This window comes from Xiphophorus hellerii, chromosome 17 (genome assembly GCF_003331165.1).
Source record: "Xiphophorus hellerii strain 12219 chromosome 17, Xiphophorus_hellerii-4.1, whole genome shotgun sequence".
NCBI lineage: Eukaryota > Metazoa > Chordata > Actinopteri > Cyprinodontiformes > Poeciliidae > Xiphophorus > Xiphophorus hellerii.
In genome coordinates this window covers 9,667,337-9,683,221 of record NC_045688.1, presented here as the reverse complement: position 1 = coordinate 9,683,221, position 15,885 = coordinate 9,667,337, and the positions used below count along the sequence as shown (strand labels likewise).

Sequence of the window (15,885 nt, the reverse complement as noted above, 5' to 3'; positions counted from 1 at the left end):
GAATGATTGACTTCCATATCTTGTTAGAAAGTTACTTTTAAGTTAGCGTTGTCTTGTTTCAAATGTGCAAAAATATTTGCATTAGAAATTAGATAAAAAATGCTTGGTAATGTTAATTATTTTTGCAGCGACAATTGCAGAACATGAAGTGTCGCTTTCACCCACCTAGTTCATCAAAGTGTGTTTCGGTGCCGTCGTCCTCCAGAACCGAACACACCATCCTGGCTTTCAGGAAGGTGGTCCACTTGTTGACGAGGCTGCGCTGCCCTCCGGTGTCATTCTGCAGACAAAAGCTGCAGATGGAAACTCCGACCCGCGAATTAAAGAGTGGATTTACTCAGATACTTACAGGACACACTCTGGCCACCAAGGTGTGGATGTTTTTAGTGTTCCCGTCGTTATCCGTTAACCTCTCGCGGAAGAAAAAATACAACTTGGCATCGTTTGGGTCAGTTCCGTCTGGAATGAGCTGGGCATCAATAAAAACTGGTTCTGAATAAAACAGAATTACAGGGATTTCTATTATTTAACACAATAATTAAAAGCCATCTCTTGTTCTGTTTAGTTTTCTCACCACTGAGCCACTTGGAGTTATGCTGATCTGTGCGGACTGCATTTCTCTTGGTCAGGCTCCTGAAGATGGCAGCATCTGTCCCCATAAAGTCGATGTACATGCCTGAGAACAGCTCCTGATCTGCAGCAATGCACAGGCACCAGATTATTCTAACCAGTTAGAATAATAAATGCAAAGCAGAAATGGATACGCAGAGTAAAACATGCCAATATTTTCTATCACGAAGAGCAATCCAACATTTCTTTTGGCCAAAATAACTTTATTATGCAGCAAAACACCTTTTCATCTTGCATGTTTGACCTTTAATGAAGGACACGAACACAAACCAGTGAAGGAAAAAGGAAAATAAAATAAAAAATATCTGGTTAAATCTCAACTTTAACTGGGACCTACGATGCAAAATTCAGTTTTTTTGTGCTTCTATTTAGGTTTCTGCTGCGTCTAAAAACTGTAGAAACTGTTTTTAGTAGCAGTCTTTTCTTAAAAAGTCTGCTTTTAAAAAAAACCCCATCTACACACCAGAAAACTAATAAATTACATGAATAGTACAAACATAAAAATGCTTCTTATATTAAATTTCCTCAGATTATTATAACACAGAGACAGCATGGCAATAAGGAGGTTATTAGAGCGATTTTGATTTAAGATCGTTCCTATCTTTCTAGCATAGAAGCAGCGTTCAGCTTCTATGCACCACAAATCTGGAACAAACCTCCAGAAAACTGCAAAACAATTGAAACTCTGTCTTCCTTTAAATAAAAAATAAAAACCTATATAACTAGAGTTGATTTTGAGCCATAAATTAAATATTACTCAATATCTGATGCGTATTGATGGCACTTGGATGAATGTAATGTTTATTGATTTTCTCAGTTGTTGACTATGTGGTGTCTTCTGTAACTTTGTATTTTTGTGCTTTTATGACGTAAAGTACTTTGAAATGCCTTGTTGCTGAAATGTGCTATACAAATAAACTTGATTGATTCAGTCAGAGTTACAATGGCAATGATCAAAGCATATTTAGGTAATGAAATGGTCCAGTCAATGCCCAGATTCAAACACAATTGAGAATTTGTTGCTGTTTAGACACTCTATTCAAGTTATTACTCGAATATGAATAGGCAACATATCCCTAAAAGGGCAAAAAAACAAAAAAAAAAACAAGTTTTAGAGCGTATTAACTCAGAGGACTTTAATAAAAATGCACATCTATCATGTAAAATCTCAAAATACAAGAAAGTTCAAAATTATAGCATGAGCAAAAAGCTCAGTTTGTTTGGATATTTTGCAAGGCAATGATTAAACCTCACACACAAGCTGGGTTTGCTAAAAAAGCTTTGATGCCGATGGCATGTAGATGGTCACAGAGGGTCTAAAACCTGCTGATTAACAAATTAAAAAGTGATTTAATTAAAACCAGAAGCTTGGTTATATTCTCTGCCTGCCTTCCTTCCTTCCTTCGCCCTGCAGGTTATTCCACTCTGGATCACCGTTTCGTGTGAGGCTCCTCTGCTGGCCCAAAAGCTGCTGGCACGGCAACGCTCAGGTGTCGGAAAGCCGAGCTAGGGTGCAAAGTGTTGCCTAAAACGCAACCCAATACCCCTGGACCAATCAGATCAAAGGACTCGATGAGTTCAACTTGAAGAAGACATCAACTCCAAGGACTATACAGTAGGTGTTTGGTTGGAACTTTAAGTTAGGAAAGCAAAAAAAAAAAAAAACCTATCACAATGTTTGAAAACATTGTAAAAATATAAATGTAGAACTACATTTCCTGTTTTGGCCCCTTAAGATCAGCTATTTTATTCCCATTTTCAAATGCAGAGATTTTTTTGATATCTCATGGGTACAAACTAGTATTAATATGTATTTTAACACTTTGTGGATGTGTAACAAGTAAACACCTGAAATGCACAGCTTTACTGTGTGACTCAGGGAATAAAATCTAAAAAAATAAAATCAGCAAATATTTCAAGAAGAGAAGTGTGGGCGTTCTCAAATCTCACTGGTTGCAATTTTCTGATGTCTGAAGGTGCCAAAGACAACAAATATAAACAACGTGGGCATATTTTATGATCCAGACATGAAAATGTGTAGAAATAAAACAAAAAACCTCACAAAGAGGCTAAATTAAGGCGGTAAAATTCCTTATCTACAGTGAAACAGGTCCTGTACTGTGCTGTAATATCAAAAAGCTAATTAAAGTTATTAAAAACAGATTAAATTACTTTCTAGATACATCCTGTTGTCGGATTAAACAATATTTTATGTTTTAAGTCATAATGGCCTCTTTATTTTTTTTCTCCAAATGACAAAGACTGAGAAATCCATCTTAATGTGAAGCATGGGGGTGGCAGCATCATGCTGTGGAAGTGTTTTGCTGCACTTCACACAACAGGAGACATGATGAGGACAGAAAACTGATTGGAAATATTTAAGCAATATCTCAAGACAAGAAGTGAATATAAAAATTTTTGAAGAAATCGAGAACAATGTAACCAATTAATGAGATAATTCTGAATAATTTACTCCAGTTTAGACTTATTATGAACATTTTATTTATTTAGGAGTCTAATTCAAAACAAATGAGGCAGACTTCGGAGTAGCTGCTGTTTTGAAAAACATTTCAATGCCTGAAGTCTGACATCAGCATTTCTGCTGTCTATCCCATCTGGCTGAAAAGCAACACAAGCAAATTCTTGACAAGCCGTTAACCGCCTGCAGGCGAAACTGATCACTATTTGTGTTGACATTAATGGAAGATAACAAAATGAGGATGAAGGAAAGCACCTACTGATCATGACAGAGACGGTGTTGACTTGAGGATTGAAGGAGCACCTGCCTTTCCCCGATTCCATCTCCGAGTCGACATAAAACACTTGTTCCTTTTTGCAAAGAAACAGAAAAAGACAGAAAATATGACAGGATTGTTCTGCAATGGCTTCCTTCGTTTACAGTCAGAAAGAAGCCAGATTTTTCTTCCATTTGGTTTAAATAACGCACAGAGACCCAGACCTCCGTCAGTTTACCTTAACAGGCCCATAAGGGACACTAAAATAACATTCCACTTTTGTGCAGACAAGGAATTTCCCTGATGATGTGTTGGGCAGCCATCTTTCCAACTCAGGCAGATTTGCTGCCAAACTGCAACACCCTGCTAGTGGCAGAGGCTCGACAGGCCAAGAGCAACCTGGGTGAATGATAGCACTTCCTGTCCCATCCATTAGGATGCGGCCCGCTGGATGACATCAGTTAGGAAGTATTAATCCAGGAAAATGTGTGTGTTTGCCAAAAGCTTATGGAGGTGGACGCAGTGCAGCTGGCAGATTCCTGGAATGGAGATTAAAAACGACTCCTGCTAAATGTTTTAGTTATCTATTGGGACTTGACCTGGATTTTTGATTGTTGTAAGATTTTAGAGGTAAAATAATGAATTCTACCATCTATTTCATGTGAATTTATAATATGACACCCTATAAAGACAAAGAGTCATATTTAACACCTTGGACTGACCATTTAGTGAACAGTTTTCTCTCCCAGTTGTTGTTGGCTTGAAGAAAAAAGGTAAAGTGGGAATACAAGCTGTGCAACCAATGTTCTCAATAGTTTCCAACTTCTTTAATGCAAACAGATATGATATTGTTATGTCTGTAAAATATTATTAAACATGTTGTCATTTGAGGTTACGTTTGAAGCTTCGTAAGGAGGATTAAAGGGATTTTTAGTGTTATGACTAGAGGTTAGGCTGGTGGGCAGATTGATCCAAAAGTTGGTATCAGTATTGGATTGATACACTACTTTAGTTTCAGAGTCCTCCTTAAAGTTTGGTTTCATTTTTGTATAAGTTTTCAATGACCATTAAAAAAAATATTGCTTTGATTTGCTCTCAAATGTTAATTTTTGCACTCAGTTTGAAAAACTTTACACATTTGGGGTTTTTTTCTGTTGCTTCATCAAGTCAATATGCTGTTACAGTATTTTGTAGAGACCCATGAACTTTATCTTAATTCATTCAGTTGTTGGAAACAATGCTATATAGATCAAATATGACAGAGAAGATAATATGGGGCCTCTGTCTCTTTAAAAACTCCTGCTCTTTCTGTAACTCCGCCTTCAGGAAGTCATCACAACAGGTATATTTTTGATGAAGAAATAACATAACATGATGTAAAGCTAAAAAAAAAGAAGTCTATTTTACATAATTCTGCCCATTTAAAGGACATGGTTTCGGGGTTTTCCCATTTTAATTGTGGCTAAAGTTGACTTAAACGTTCTCAGACACTCAAATTAACTTGAAAAAACACAATCTTTTAATTACATTTATAATTATGAATTGTTTGGGGAGACAGTAAAGGTGTAAAGTTTTGTAAAAGGCAATTATTTGCCAGTACATGTAGTTTCGTCTCTGATTGCTTCATTTTAAAGTGTTTCTCTGTCCTTAAGAACTAAAAATATCAGTCCCACTTCATTGAAAAGCATTGAGACAAATGGTGTCACATTTCTCAGTTTGAAGTTATTTTATTGTCACAACCTTCATTATATTGTCAAGCTTTTCAAAGTGGAACATTCGGTGTCATTAAAAAACAAAGACGGATGGCATAAAAAAGGATTTTATGCCATTGTTTAATGCAAGATAGAAGACACTGTATATTGGAATTACAGTAATAAACATGTTGATTTCAGACGCTGGAGACACCGGGGTAAAGTGGGGGTTAAAGAAACACTAAGTAATTAGATTTAGAATAAATGTATCTCAACTAAAAAAAAGTTATTTATTTGTCAAGCTGTCAAACAACTTGTCATCTCCATTATATTGAATTTCAAAACACCACAACAAGCTGGGACACCGTCAAAGAACAAATGACCAAGCGGACAGCTCTGAACTTTCCGCTACAGCGACTTTTCATGCTTAGCAGATCTCTTTTCATGAGGCAGTGACATGATTAAGCTACGAGCTGGAGAACAGAGCAGGCTGGCTTTCAAACAAAAAACCCAAATGACAAAAGGCTCAGAGTGAAGAGAAAGTCTGGTTTTCACTCCTTATTAACGTTTGGCAGCGCTTTGTGGGCTAACGTTCTGTTGAGTTCGTAGCAGCGTTTCGTTACAAATGTGCGGAAAAAATCATCAATATTCTGTGACTGTCGAAAAACAACTTCGCAATTGCAGTATTTCCGTGAAATACGAAATGATCACGACATAAGTCAGAAAAAAAACAACATACTGCGCCATGATCCTCCAGCTACTTCCTGTCTTCTTCTTCTTCGTGGCTTGAGCCAGCGGCGACATCCGGTTGTTGATCACGTGACGCAAAAAAAGTGTTTCTATGTTTCTACTGCAGTTTTGAGGAATAAACACATTTTTGATCCAGCCAAAAAACTACAACTGGATATTGTAGACAGAAAAAAGAGGAGTACATTTCTGCCAAAAAATAAAATAAAAAAAAATTTGATACATTTTTAAAAATTGCTAAAAAAAAACTTTACATTTTGTGATTAATCTCAGAAAATTTCTAGAAAAATTGTGAAAATTACCGAGTTTCAAAGGTCGAATATTTTTGGAAAAAAAATTACTCTTTTTAAAAAAATAAAACTTCTGACAATCTCAGAATTTCTTAATTCTTCTACTAATTTTTTCTATCTGCGATGGCGCTATGCTGCCGAGCACAAAACTCTTTAGCGAGTTTGTTCCTAACTGCCGCGTTTCCATTAAGCGATTTACTTTCAAAATGTCAAGTTGCACAATTATACGGTCAATGGAAACACGGAGTGAGTACTTTTCTGCCGGGGGGAGGTTTCCCTGTCTTTTCTGCTGGTCGGATACGAGTGACGAGAAAAGCGCAGACCTCCAGTTTCTTCTTCTACTCCCTTATCTCACGCAGCATCAAACTGACAACATGAAAACTTGGCACATATGCAGTTATGGAATCTAATACCCTGCTAAAAACATACGGCAATGCTTAACTTTACTAATGCTGTGATGTGATTATAGCAATTTGAAATGCACTAGTTGTCAAACAATTCCTACAGCTCCAGATGTAGCATTATTCCACAGCCAAAAGTCTGGAAGGGTATTCTTAATAGCCAGGGCTTTTTACTCTCTCAGCTGCGGTTGACTAGTTTATTTCCATAATGAAGAGAATCCATCATTTTGAACCCACCTCTGGTCTTCGGCCTCTGTTGATGTACACACAGACGGGGCTGTAGGCTCCACTGCCACACATAAACAGATGAGTTCTGTTGTAAGGCTGCACCACACGGACAAAATTCCCACAGCCATGCTGGAAAGTGAAACGAAAAACAAGAAAAGTCCAACATGAGAGCATTTCTTACAACTTCCCAAGCTGAAAAAATTTATTTAGTATGAAGGAAATACACAGCCGTGATTCTCTTAAACACCTTCCAAAGTACGAGGAACTAAATTAAATGTTTCTTTTCCTCTCATAAATCAAATTCTGGATTTAAATCTAGATGTTGAATTGCTGCTTCACCCTTGTGGCAAAACTTGGCACAAAAGTAATCCAATGAAATGGAGTGGAAATAAAGGATCCTACACATTTCTTCCAAAATACTTTTCTATAATCCTGGTTTTTTAAATTGTTGAAATGAAAGTTCAGCAAATTAAAAACAAAAAGGAACGAAAGATTAAAAATAGATGTAATGACTGATATGCTTCTTTTTGTATTTTAGCCAGATACATTTCTTGTATCTGAATAAAGGGGAATATTCTACAATATTTTTAACAGATGTTAAATACAAAAGTTTCTTCTGTGACAAAGTAAAATAAAAAATACTTTTTACTGTTTCCTCTCCTGCTGCTTGTCTATAAAAACAACCTTTTGCACAGTCTGAAGGAATATTCTTCTTTAAATGCAGTTTTTTCTGTCATTTTGAAACAAAAAGATACTTGTCTACATGATCTCAGGGGTTTCTTTCAAAAACATTTAAGCATATTCGCTGCAGACCTCGGTTTTTGCCAAATATTCGGGTTACTCAGAATGGGGCCTTGTTTTAACTTTGGCAAGATGGATTTTAACATAATGTAATGTTGCTATTGCTAAGGTTTTTTTAATCGAAATTAATTTCATCATCAGAGCTTCTCTAAGAACTTTTATTCACATCATCATACATGGCAGTAAAGCACAAAAGCACCACTGCTTCCTTTTACAAAAAGCAAGCAGATAGCCATCTCTGAGCAGATATTCTGTCTCTTTCTTGGATGTTTTTCCAGATATAAACACAAGGTGAACGACATTTCCACTGCACATTTATTGCTCCTGAATATTATTCCGCATGAGGCAGTATTTCAACCTTATCTCTGTTATGACTCGCTCATGTTAACATAAACCCAACAGTGCTCACTGGTGTGGTATTGAGGCCAGTGGAAAAAGAGGATCAGCGAAACTCCCTGAATGATACAACCGCAGGCTGTTTCCGACGTCAGGGTGTAAGGTTTAAAAAGTGATCTATTATGCTTCCTTGAACAGGTAAAGGTAGGCCTATGGTCTATACAAAACATGTTTGTTACATTTTTTGCACAGCATTATTGTTAGATAATCAGATTTTATCCTTGAAAAGCAGAAGTAGAGCCTCCTGCACAACCTACCAGAATGCAGCAAGTGCTTTCTGGATGGCAAGTCAACAACAAAACATTTGTCCTTTCCAGCAGCCATTGTACAGCACACACAGCGGTAAAACCAGCTGACCAAATGTGCTGTCGCTCAGTTTGGGTTGCTAGGTAACTGTCTGGGGTTGCTATGTGACGGGCAGTGCCTGCTGATTTGTGACGCTACATCCTGGAAGTTTCTGAAAAAACTCATTTTTCAGACCCCATAAAACATTAATGTATTTCCAAAAACTATCTGGTTGGGTTTTTTTTAAAGTGCTTGGGCCGTTTTTGGGAGCAGTAGAACCCAAATGGAAGCACAAAACATGCAACAAGTAAATTTTGTAAAATAAAACCAGAAAGGATCATATCCTTCCTTAATGCTTCTACGAAAAGAAATTTCAGAGAAAGCTGAAGAGTTGTAAAGCTGCTCACCATTAGCTGGTGCTGTGCACTTCATATCAGCTGGCTGAAAGAAGGCTATTAGACTTCTCTATGGTTACAAAATGGGTAAATTCCAAAGTGAGACCATCCTTACCAGCCAATCATCTAGTCTCACACCTTTTGGTTGAAATAACTTCATCAAAACATATCTTGTATCCATCTACCAGAGGAAAGTTTCCTCTGCTCGCTTTCATCTCAGACATTTACAGAGTTTCTTGCATATTTAAACTGTTTATCAAAATAAGTCGGAAAAACCCACATTCATAGTGACTGCATGTCATGTTTTTTTGTTTTAAAATGTGTATTATGGCATATTTAGCCAATAATATCATAGCATGCCTCCCTAAGCGTAGATAAAGCTACATGAAAACCACAACCAGGTTGTGGCCTCTTCACCAAACTCAGTAGCAGTGGAAGCGATCAACTTTGTTGGTAATTGAGTGTAAGCCTGTAGAAAACGTGTGGCGAAGGAGAGCGGAGCAAAGTGGGGGAGGACAAGAACACGAATCCAGGGAGTCGTCAGGAACTTGGACATGACTCCAGCATTGGCAGCTGCTGCAGATCTTGATTTCTGGTCAGCGCGCAGAAATCCACCGAGAGCCATTAGTGAGCTGCAACTGAATATTTCACCGACTCACGCCCATTTCTGTTATTCATCCTCATTTGGTTTATGTCTGTCTGTCTGTCCGTCCTGCTTTTTCCTTCGCTTTCATCCCTCGTTCATCTCCACAGAACCACATGAAGCCTGCGGTCGTGTCTGATCAGAAGTACAGAGCCGCGTTTATGCACGGAGCCTTATCAAGTTTTACTTTCCTCTCGTGTTTCCCTCATGACCCCGAGCGCCTTCGCTCTGAATTCAATGCGATCACGTCGGGTTTTGTTTGAGGTTTTCTGAGAAAGCAGCAAATTTATAAAAACAGTGGAACTGGTTTTGATTTTTGCTCTGCTGCAAACAATCTCACAACATAAAAGTCTTGGATAGAAATGGAAAAAAGCGATCAAAACCAACCTGACCATGCGTGAAAACATAAATGTGTCTTTGTTAAATCATGAATTTTCTGTGTTTTATGACATTTAATGAAAATTGAGTTCAATTGTACAAATCATGCTCAGGAAATTATTACTATTGGAACTATAGAATCAAGAAATCTACATGCAATAGTGTAAAATATTGTGAAAAGCAACAAATTACGATCCGAGCTAAAGAACAGATGAGAAACAAAACCAATAAACTTTCAGAAAACCTTACTAAAAAAAATCTATTAAATTTTTTATCTCCAAAGTACTCCCAGTGATAAGACTGTTTTTTATTATTTTTTGTTCTTGTCTGGGTTTTGCAGGGTTAAACATCCTATTCATTCTTGAAAACCCAAAACAATTCTGCAAAGAGGAACGGGATAAAATTCCTCCACAGTAAAATCTGGAACTAAAGGAGAAAAGTGGTTACTAGTTTCAGGCGTCAATTAGTTTTCCCCACATGGTCAGGTTGGTTTAGATTGCATTTTTTCCATTAATAAGTGAAATCATCATTTAAAAACAGATTTTTTTGTGTGTTTATTCAAGTTATTTTTGCCTTATTTTTGATATCTGAAAGATAAGAAACCTTTTTCCGCAGCACTACAGAGATAGGAAGTGGGATTTAAGTTGAACAAACAACAAAAAGACTCTTTGAGGCAGTCGACCGTGGGTGGGAGAAAATGAAACATACGGCAGTGAAAGAAGCTAAAAAACAGCAACAGTAACAGGAAAAGTGAACAAAGAAGGCAGGAATTATAGTCAAACAGAAAATGCAACTAGTAGAAAGTGAAACTGACAGAGGAAAAGGGGGCTCTGGGTGGAGATGGCTCACCCGAATATTTGAGAGAGCGTGTCAGCAGCACACATGCGATTACTCACAAACGACTCACTTACTGGAAGCTGTTCTCCCTCTATTTTTGAAACAGCAAATGACATCCTGGCTGTGCAAGTTAAGCTTTCGTTTGCTTTATTAAATTGGTTTAAAATGTGTGTTTCTTTTAGCTAAACCGTTGTTTCTGTTTATCCCCCCGTCAGCCTCTCTGCTGCACTCATTTGAGGAGAATCCAATTAGAGGAGAACAGATGCAGAGGAGAAATCTGTCTTCTGAGGCTCGCCGGATGATTTCATTATAAATCTTGTTGCAGCTAACAAGAACCGGGGTGCCTAATGAAATCTCTCCATCAGTCAGCTCTGGTTAATTTACAACCTTTGATATATATTCACTCCAACAGGCTTTCAGTTTACCTCCAGCTCGCTCATTAAAAGACGAACCAAGCAGGGACTCCAGTTGGTGCCTCGACATAAATCTGCTGCTGGCTACAAGTGTATTTGGAGTTAGGACAAGCTAACAGATGCTGGAGAAGAATCCCTCAGGGTGGGGAGGCTTTATTTTGGGAGAACAGATTTGGGAACAGGTGACAAAAGCTTTGATTTTGATCTTGGCCATCGTGCCAGAGAAACACAAAGGCTTTAAAATCAGTGCTGGAAAAATAAAGTTAATATTCTAGTGACAGCCTCAGTGTTGGCCATTATTTGTATGGAGGAGGATTAGGGCAACTGAAGAAAAAAATAAATACTTAAGACTTTTTTCCCCTCAAAATTTTTACTTTTTTTTACCCAGAGTTCTACTTCTGCATCAATCTGTGTCAAAATCCAAAAAAATAACCAAACATTCTCACAAAAATGTTTGGGTATTGACATAAAAAAGTCAAAATTAAAATCAGAGTTCTGAATTTAATCTCAAAATTCTGAATTTTTATCAAATTTCTCACTTTTTTTTAAAAAAAATCGGATGTTTTTCCCTTTGAATTTTAAGTCTGTGTCAAATAAATAACCAAACATTCTCAGAAAAAAAAGTAAAATTCAGAATTTATTGTAAGATATCACAAATGCTTATCAAAGGCGCAAAACAAAATGTGGCAGTTTCTTAATAATGCATCTGTATACAGTTTATATCAAAACCTTAAACCTAACTAACCTTTGATAAAGTGTTAAAAGTGAAAAATGTAGATTTTTGCACGAGTTAATCTCAATCTTTCTCTCTGATTTGTTGCATTTGTTATCACTTCATATTGTCAAACCTAAAAACCAAAAAGTTAAACATGAGGTACTTACTGTAGAGTCCTTTCCTGCCATTTGACATTCTTGTATTTTGCTTGTAGATGCAGGCCAAAACAACTGTAGGTGAAAAAACACAGCCACACATTAGATTGTGAAATAAAAACACAATTGATGGTTTTAAAATAATGCATTTTCATAACTCAGTGAGAGTAATGACGGCTTTCATCTACAGAGAATGTGTTTGTAACGCCGGAAAGGGGTTTAAAAGTCAAGCAAAAATGAATATATCATGCAATTTACTGCAGGAAAAGAAGTGGATGCAGCGTGGGGCTCTCAGGGGAAAACCAAATGCTTTCCCATCTGTTTATCCACTTCATGCCTGTCAATTACACAGAAGATAATTCCTTCACTGCATTCACAATTTGCTATATGAGCACTTTGGCAGTTTCATAGCTTTTCCAAATAACCCTAAAATTGCACTGATTGTGGCAAATATAAGGCAATTTGCATATAATCAGCAATTATTATAATCAGCAGCAATTGCAGCAAATAGTTTTTTTCCTGGTTTTGAATCTTGTTTTTGGGGTAATAAGAAGGAAAGCTATGGACTGCAGAAGAGGAAGCGGTTTTCCTCGAGTGTTAACTCAAACCATCTGCTGACCTTAAGTGTGCCATGGGTGATGTTGTTGAGGTCCATGGAGAGAACATGGTCCTTGCAGCCCACATACATCCTGTCCTGGTCCTCATCCATGTGCAGGATCCTGTAGTCCATGGCCTTGTCAGATATACTGAAGTGTTCAAACGACTGCGATCCCTTCAGATCTGCAAGGAACAAAGACAATGTAAAACGAAATATTCAAATAAACCGAGATAAAAGGAGCTACTGAGGTAAATTCCTAATAAACAGCTTTCAGGATTTGGCAGCTGTTCTTTAAATACGTCTTAAAACAGGAAAAACTACAGATGCCACTAGATATTGACTTGGCGCAAAGACAAACTGCAACTAAAGCACTCACTCCATCAACAATTTAGTACCAAGAAGTCAGTAGTGATATAAAAGCAAACCTTTTTTCTTCCGTCAAGCTCAAGTAAAAACCTAATCTCTTCTGAATACAAGAAACACATGAAGCAGGGAGCATTCTTGACGCAGACAAGGCTGTAGTCATGACCACTTAAGGTGATTCCTAGACTAGATAAAGTCTACGGTTGGAGATAAAGTCAAGACGAAGCTCAAACAAGTTCAAAGCCAAGTTGAATCTGAGGCGAAAGAAATAAAACAGCAGCTTTATTATCCCTTAAGCTGCTGCTGAGTGAGGGAAAAGTTGAGTCGAAGGGTTTAGGCAAGTTTCAAATGTGAAAGGAAAGCAAAAACTAAAAAAGAGAGTACATATAGAAGGGACAGATTTCTTGACAATGTTTTATCACTGGTTCGTGGGGTATAGGAAGGAAATCCAGACCTTCTCCAGATTATTTTAGGGAATCCTCCGAAAGATTGCTGACCAGGGAAGATCGGGATAAGACGCCTCATATTCAAGTAAGTTATGTTGTGTTCCTGAAACTAAACATGTGGTTCAGAGGCCTTCTTCTAACCCATCAGCTGCAGCGAACTCGGTCAGTGAATTGTTTTTCTGGATCCACTTTATCCCATGCAGTAGTCTCTTTCTATTCCAGCAGCCGGCATGTAAGGCAGCAGGAAAATTGACCAAAATCAGATATTTTCATGTCTGAACGACCCAATTCCAAGCTACTCGACTCTCAAAAATTTTTTATCTGTGCCACTTCCATATGTGGCACTAATTTGGAGGAGCATCTGATTATTTTCAAAGCAACTGCAGCTTCTGCACCAGAAGAAACCCAACACGATACACCAGAATGTACAAAATGTCTGGAAATTAAGATTATGAATTTATGAAAGTCGTCTGTATCATTATATTGCATTACGTCGCAATCAGATGACTCTTCACTCCGACAACACATCCAGACTTCTCTACAGAAATTACAGTCAATGCTCCACAAAAAGTTGCTGCCGTTGGTTGTGTTTTCTTTTTATTAGCTTCCTTCGTCTTGTTAAGATCTTGTGACGAAACTGACCAGATATGAAACTGTCATCTCTCATTGGTGAGTAAACTTTAAAATCGATCCACAGTTGACATAATTACTTCGGTAAACAGTGCGCTGCTGTGTGACGTCATGTGGGTCGCTTGAATGAATGAATGAAAAGGAAAAATGTAAAACTATTCAGAGTTTCAGTGAAATTACCAGGAGATTTGACCCTTTTTATGATTTCTTCCATAAACAATGTGCATAATTTATTACAAAAACATGAACATGGTTTCAGTAAATGGAAATAAAAATGGTTTGTTTGTAAAATGGAAGTTGGAATAGAAGAAATGGGTACAAATTGGAGTCATCAATTGGCACAGACTTGTTTTTAAAGACACTTTCTTTGACACGAAAGCTCAGTTGCACACAAAAAAGTTCCAGATGGAAGAAGTTCATCAGGAAGCCTGAAACTTGTCAATGAGCAACATACTGGTGAATGACTTTAGCTTCACTGATTGAATTAAAGGGAAGTCGTGATTACATGGTTTGTTAAAAGTTTGTCACTCGTTGAACGGTTCACACACCCACCATAAACGGTCTCAGACAGTTATTTTCAGCCTGTTTGCTCCAGAGATAGAAAATTCCTAACCATGCCATCAAAGGCCTTCACTATTGAAGCCAAACTCATGCATATTTATCACTTTTTCAATCTGCTCTGAGAGCGAAGGCTGGGGGTGGCAATGTAGATCTACACCCTCTGTTTCCTCTCCTGTATTGACCCTTTCCAAGCGCTCTTTGTATTCCCTCCTCTAATCAACAAAACAGGTTGGTTGTGCTTTGCCACAATCCCTTAAGCTAAAGTCACATTTTCCTGATTGTGTGCCATATGCTTTTGAGGTTTCGGCCTTTTCTCTTTTGGTAAAGTGGCTTTTTTTCACTCCCATCAGGGGCTGTCGGTTGGCGTGGTCGCAACGTAAGGCTTGAAGTGTTTAACTTTACATAAAGGCAAGTTAACCTCTTCAGGAACAAGAACCTTTCCCACGGCTCTTCACTCCCCACTTCAGCTGTGTTTTAGGTAAATCGCCTCATCTTGAGCTCAAAGGCAGTCTTACAGAAAAGAATAGTCAGAAATTGAACGTTCATTCTTACAGAGTCAACAAAAGGAAAATATACTGAAAAAAGTAGCCGTTATATGTGTAAAACTCTGGAAAAAATTAAGAGACCACTCAAAATGATCTCTGTTTCTTTGATTTTACTTTTTATAGGTACATGTTTGAAAAAAAAATTAACATTGTTTTGTTTTTTTTTATTCTATGGACTTGTGACAACATGTCTCTTATTTGCAGAAAATGAGAAATGGTCAAAACACTGAAAAAGATGCATTGCTTTCAGACCTCACATAATGCAAAGAAAAGTTCATATTCATTTAGAAACAACAACACTAATGTTTTAACTCAAGAAGAGTTCAGAAATCTATATTTGGTGGAATAACCAGGAGGTTTTCAATGTAGCGGTCTCTTAATTTCTTCCAGAGCTGTAAATGTACATATATTGCAAATAAACTCCAGGCCGCACTCCCCAACTCAGAGTTTACACTCGCACATGAAAATGGCTGCAAACACATGCGTAGTTATGCAACTGTACATCTTTGAAAAGCATAAGTGGGGCCTCCTGCACAACCAACATGATTGCATCAAGTGGTTTCTGAAAGGTAAGTCAACAACAAAACTTTTGCCTTTTCTAGCAGCCAGTGATAAAACCAGCTCACCTAACATGGTGGAGCTCAGGTTGGGTTGCTAGGTAACGGGCGGGGCTCTGCTGGGGGTATCAGGATGGGGTTGCTGTTTTCCTGCTGGCTTGTACATTTCAAAGTTTGATAAAAAAAAAAAAAAGAGAGAGAGATAACAAAATTTTTGCAGCTCATAGGGGTAACTATTGTTTTTTGTTTGTTTAAAATTGAGATTTGTTTTTCGTTTTTGTGTCAACAGGCTACATTCTTTTTAATTGATTATCATATCAGAGCGACATGCTGGCCATGTTTTAATCAACATTTACTTAAGAGTTCAAGAACTCTTTAAAAACAAAGCAAAAAAAACGGTCAAGAAAGTTTCATGCAGTTCAGTTTAGTTCATTTAAAGCAGAGA

At 37.5% G+C, this 15,885-nt stretch overlaps 1 protein-coding gene across 3 annotated transcripts in view; it reads right to left on the bottom strand.

The window, feature by feature from the left end:
* The window catches only part of sema3c (sema domain, immunoglobulin domain (Ig), short basic domain, secreted, (semaphorin) 3C), a 70,344-nt gene that overhangs the window by 18,631 nt on the left and 35,828 nt on the right, over positions 1 to 15,885 (bottom strand). For all 3 annotated transcript variants that reach the window (XM_032589336.1, XM_032589334.1, XM_032589335.1), the window contains 7 exons: positions 12,360 to 12,520; positions 11,753 to 11,815; positions 6,732 to 6,851; positions 3,369 to 3,459; positions 575 to 694; positions 350 to 492; positions 166 to 280 (listed from right to left, as the gene is read on the bottom strand). In XM_032589336.1, coding sequence (XP_032445227.1) covers positions 166 to 280; positions 350 to 492; positions 575 to 694; positions 3,369 to 3,459; positions 6,732 to 6,851; positions 11,753 to 11,815; positions 12,360 to 12,520 — 813 coding nt within the window. The remainder of the gene's footprint in view (positions 1 to 165; positions 281 to 349; positions 493 to 574; positions 695 to 3,368; positions 3,460 to 6,731; positions 6,852 to 11,752; positions 11,816 to 12,359; positions 12,521 to 15,885) is intronic.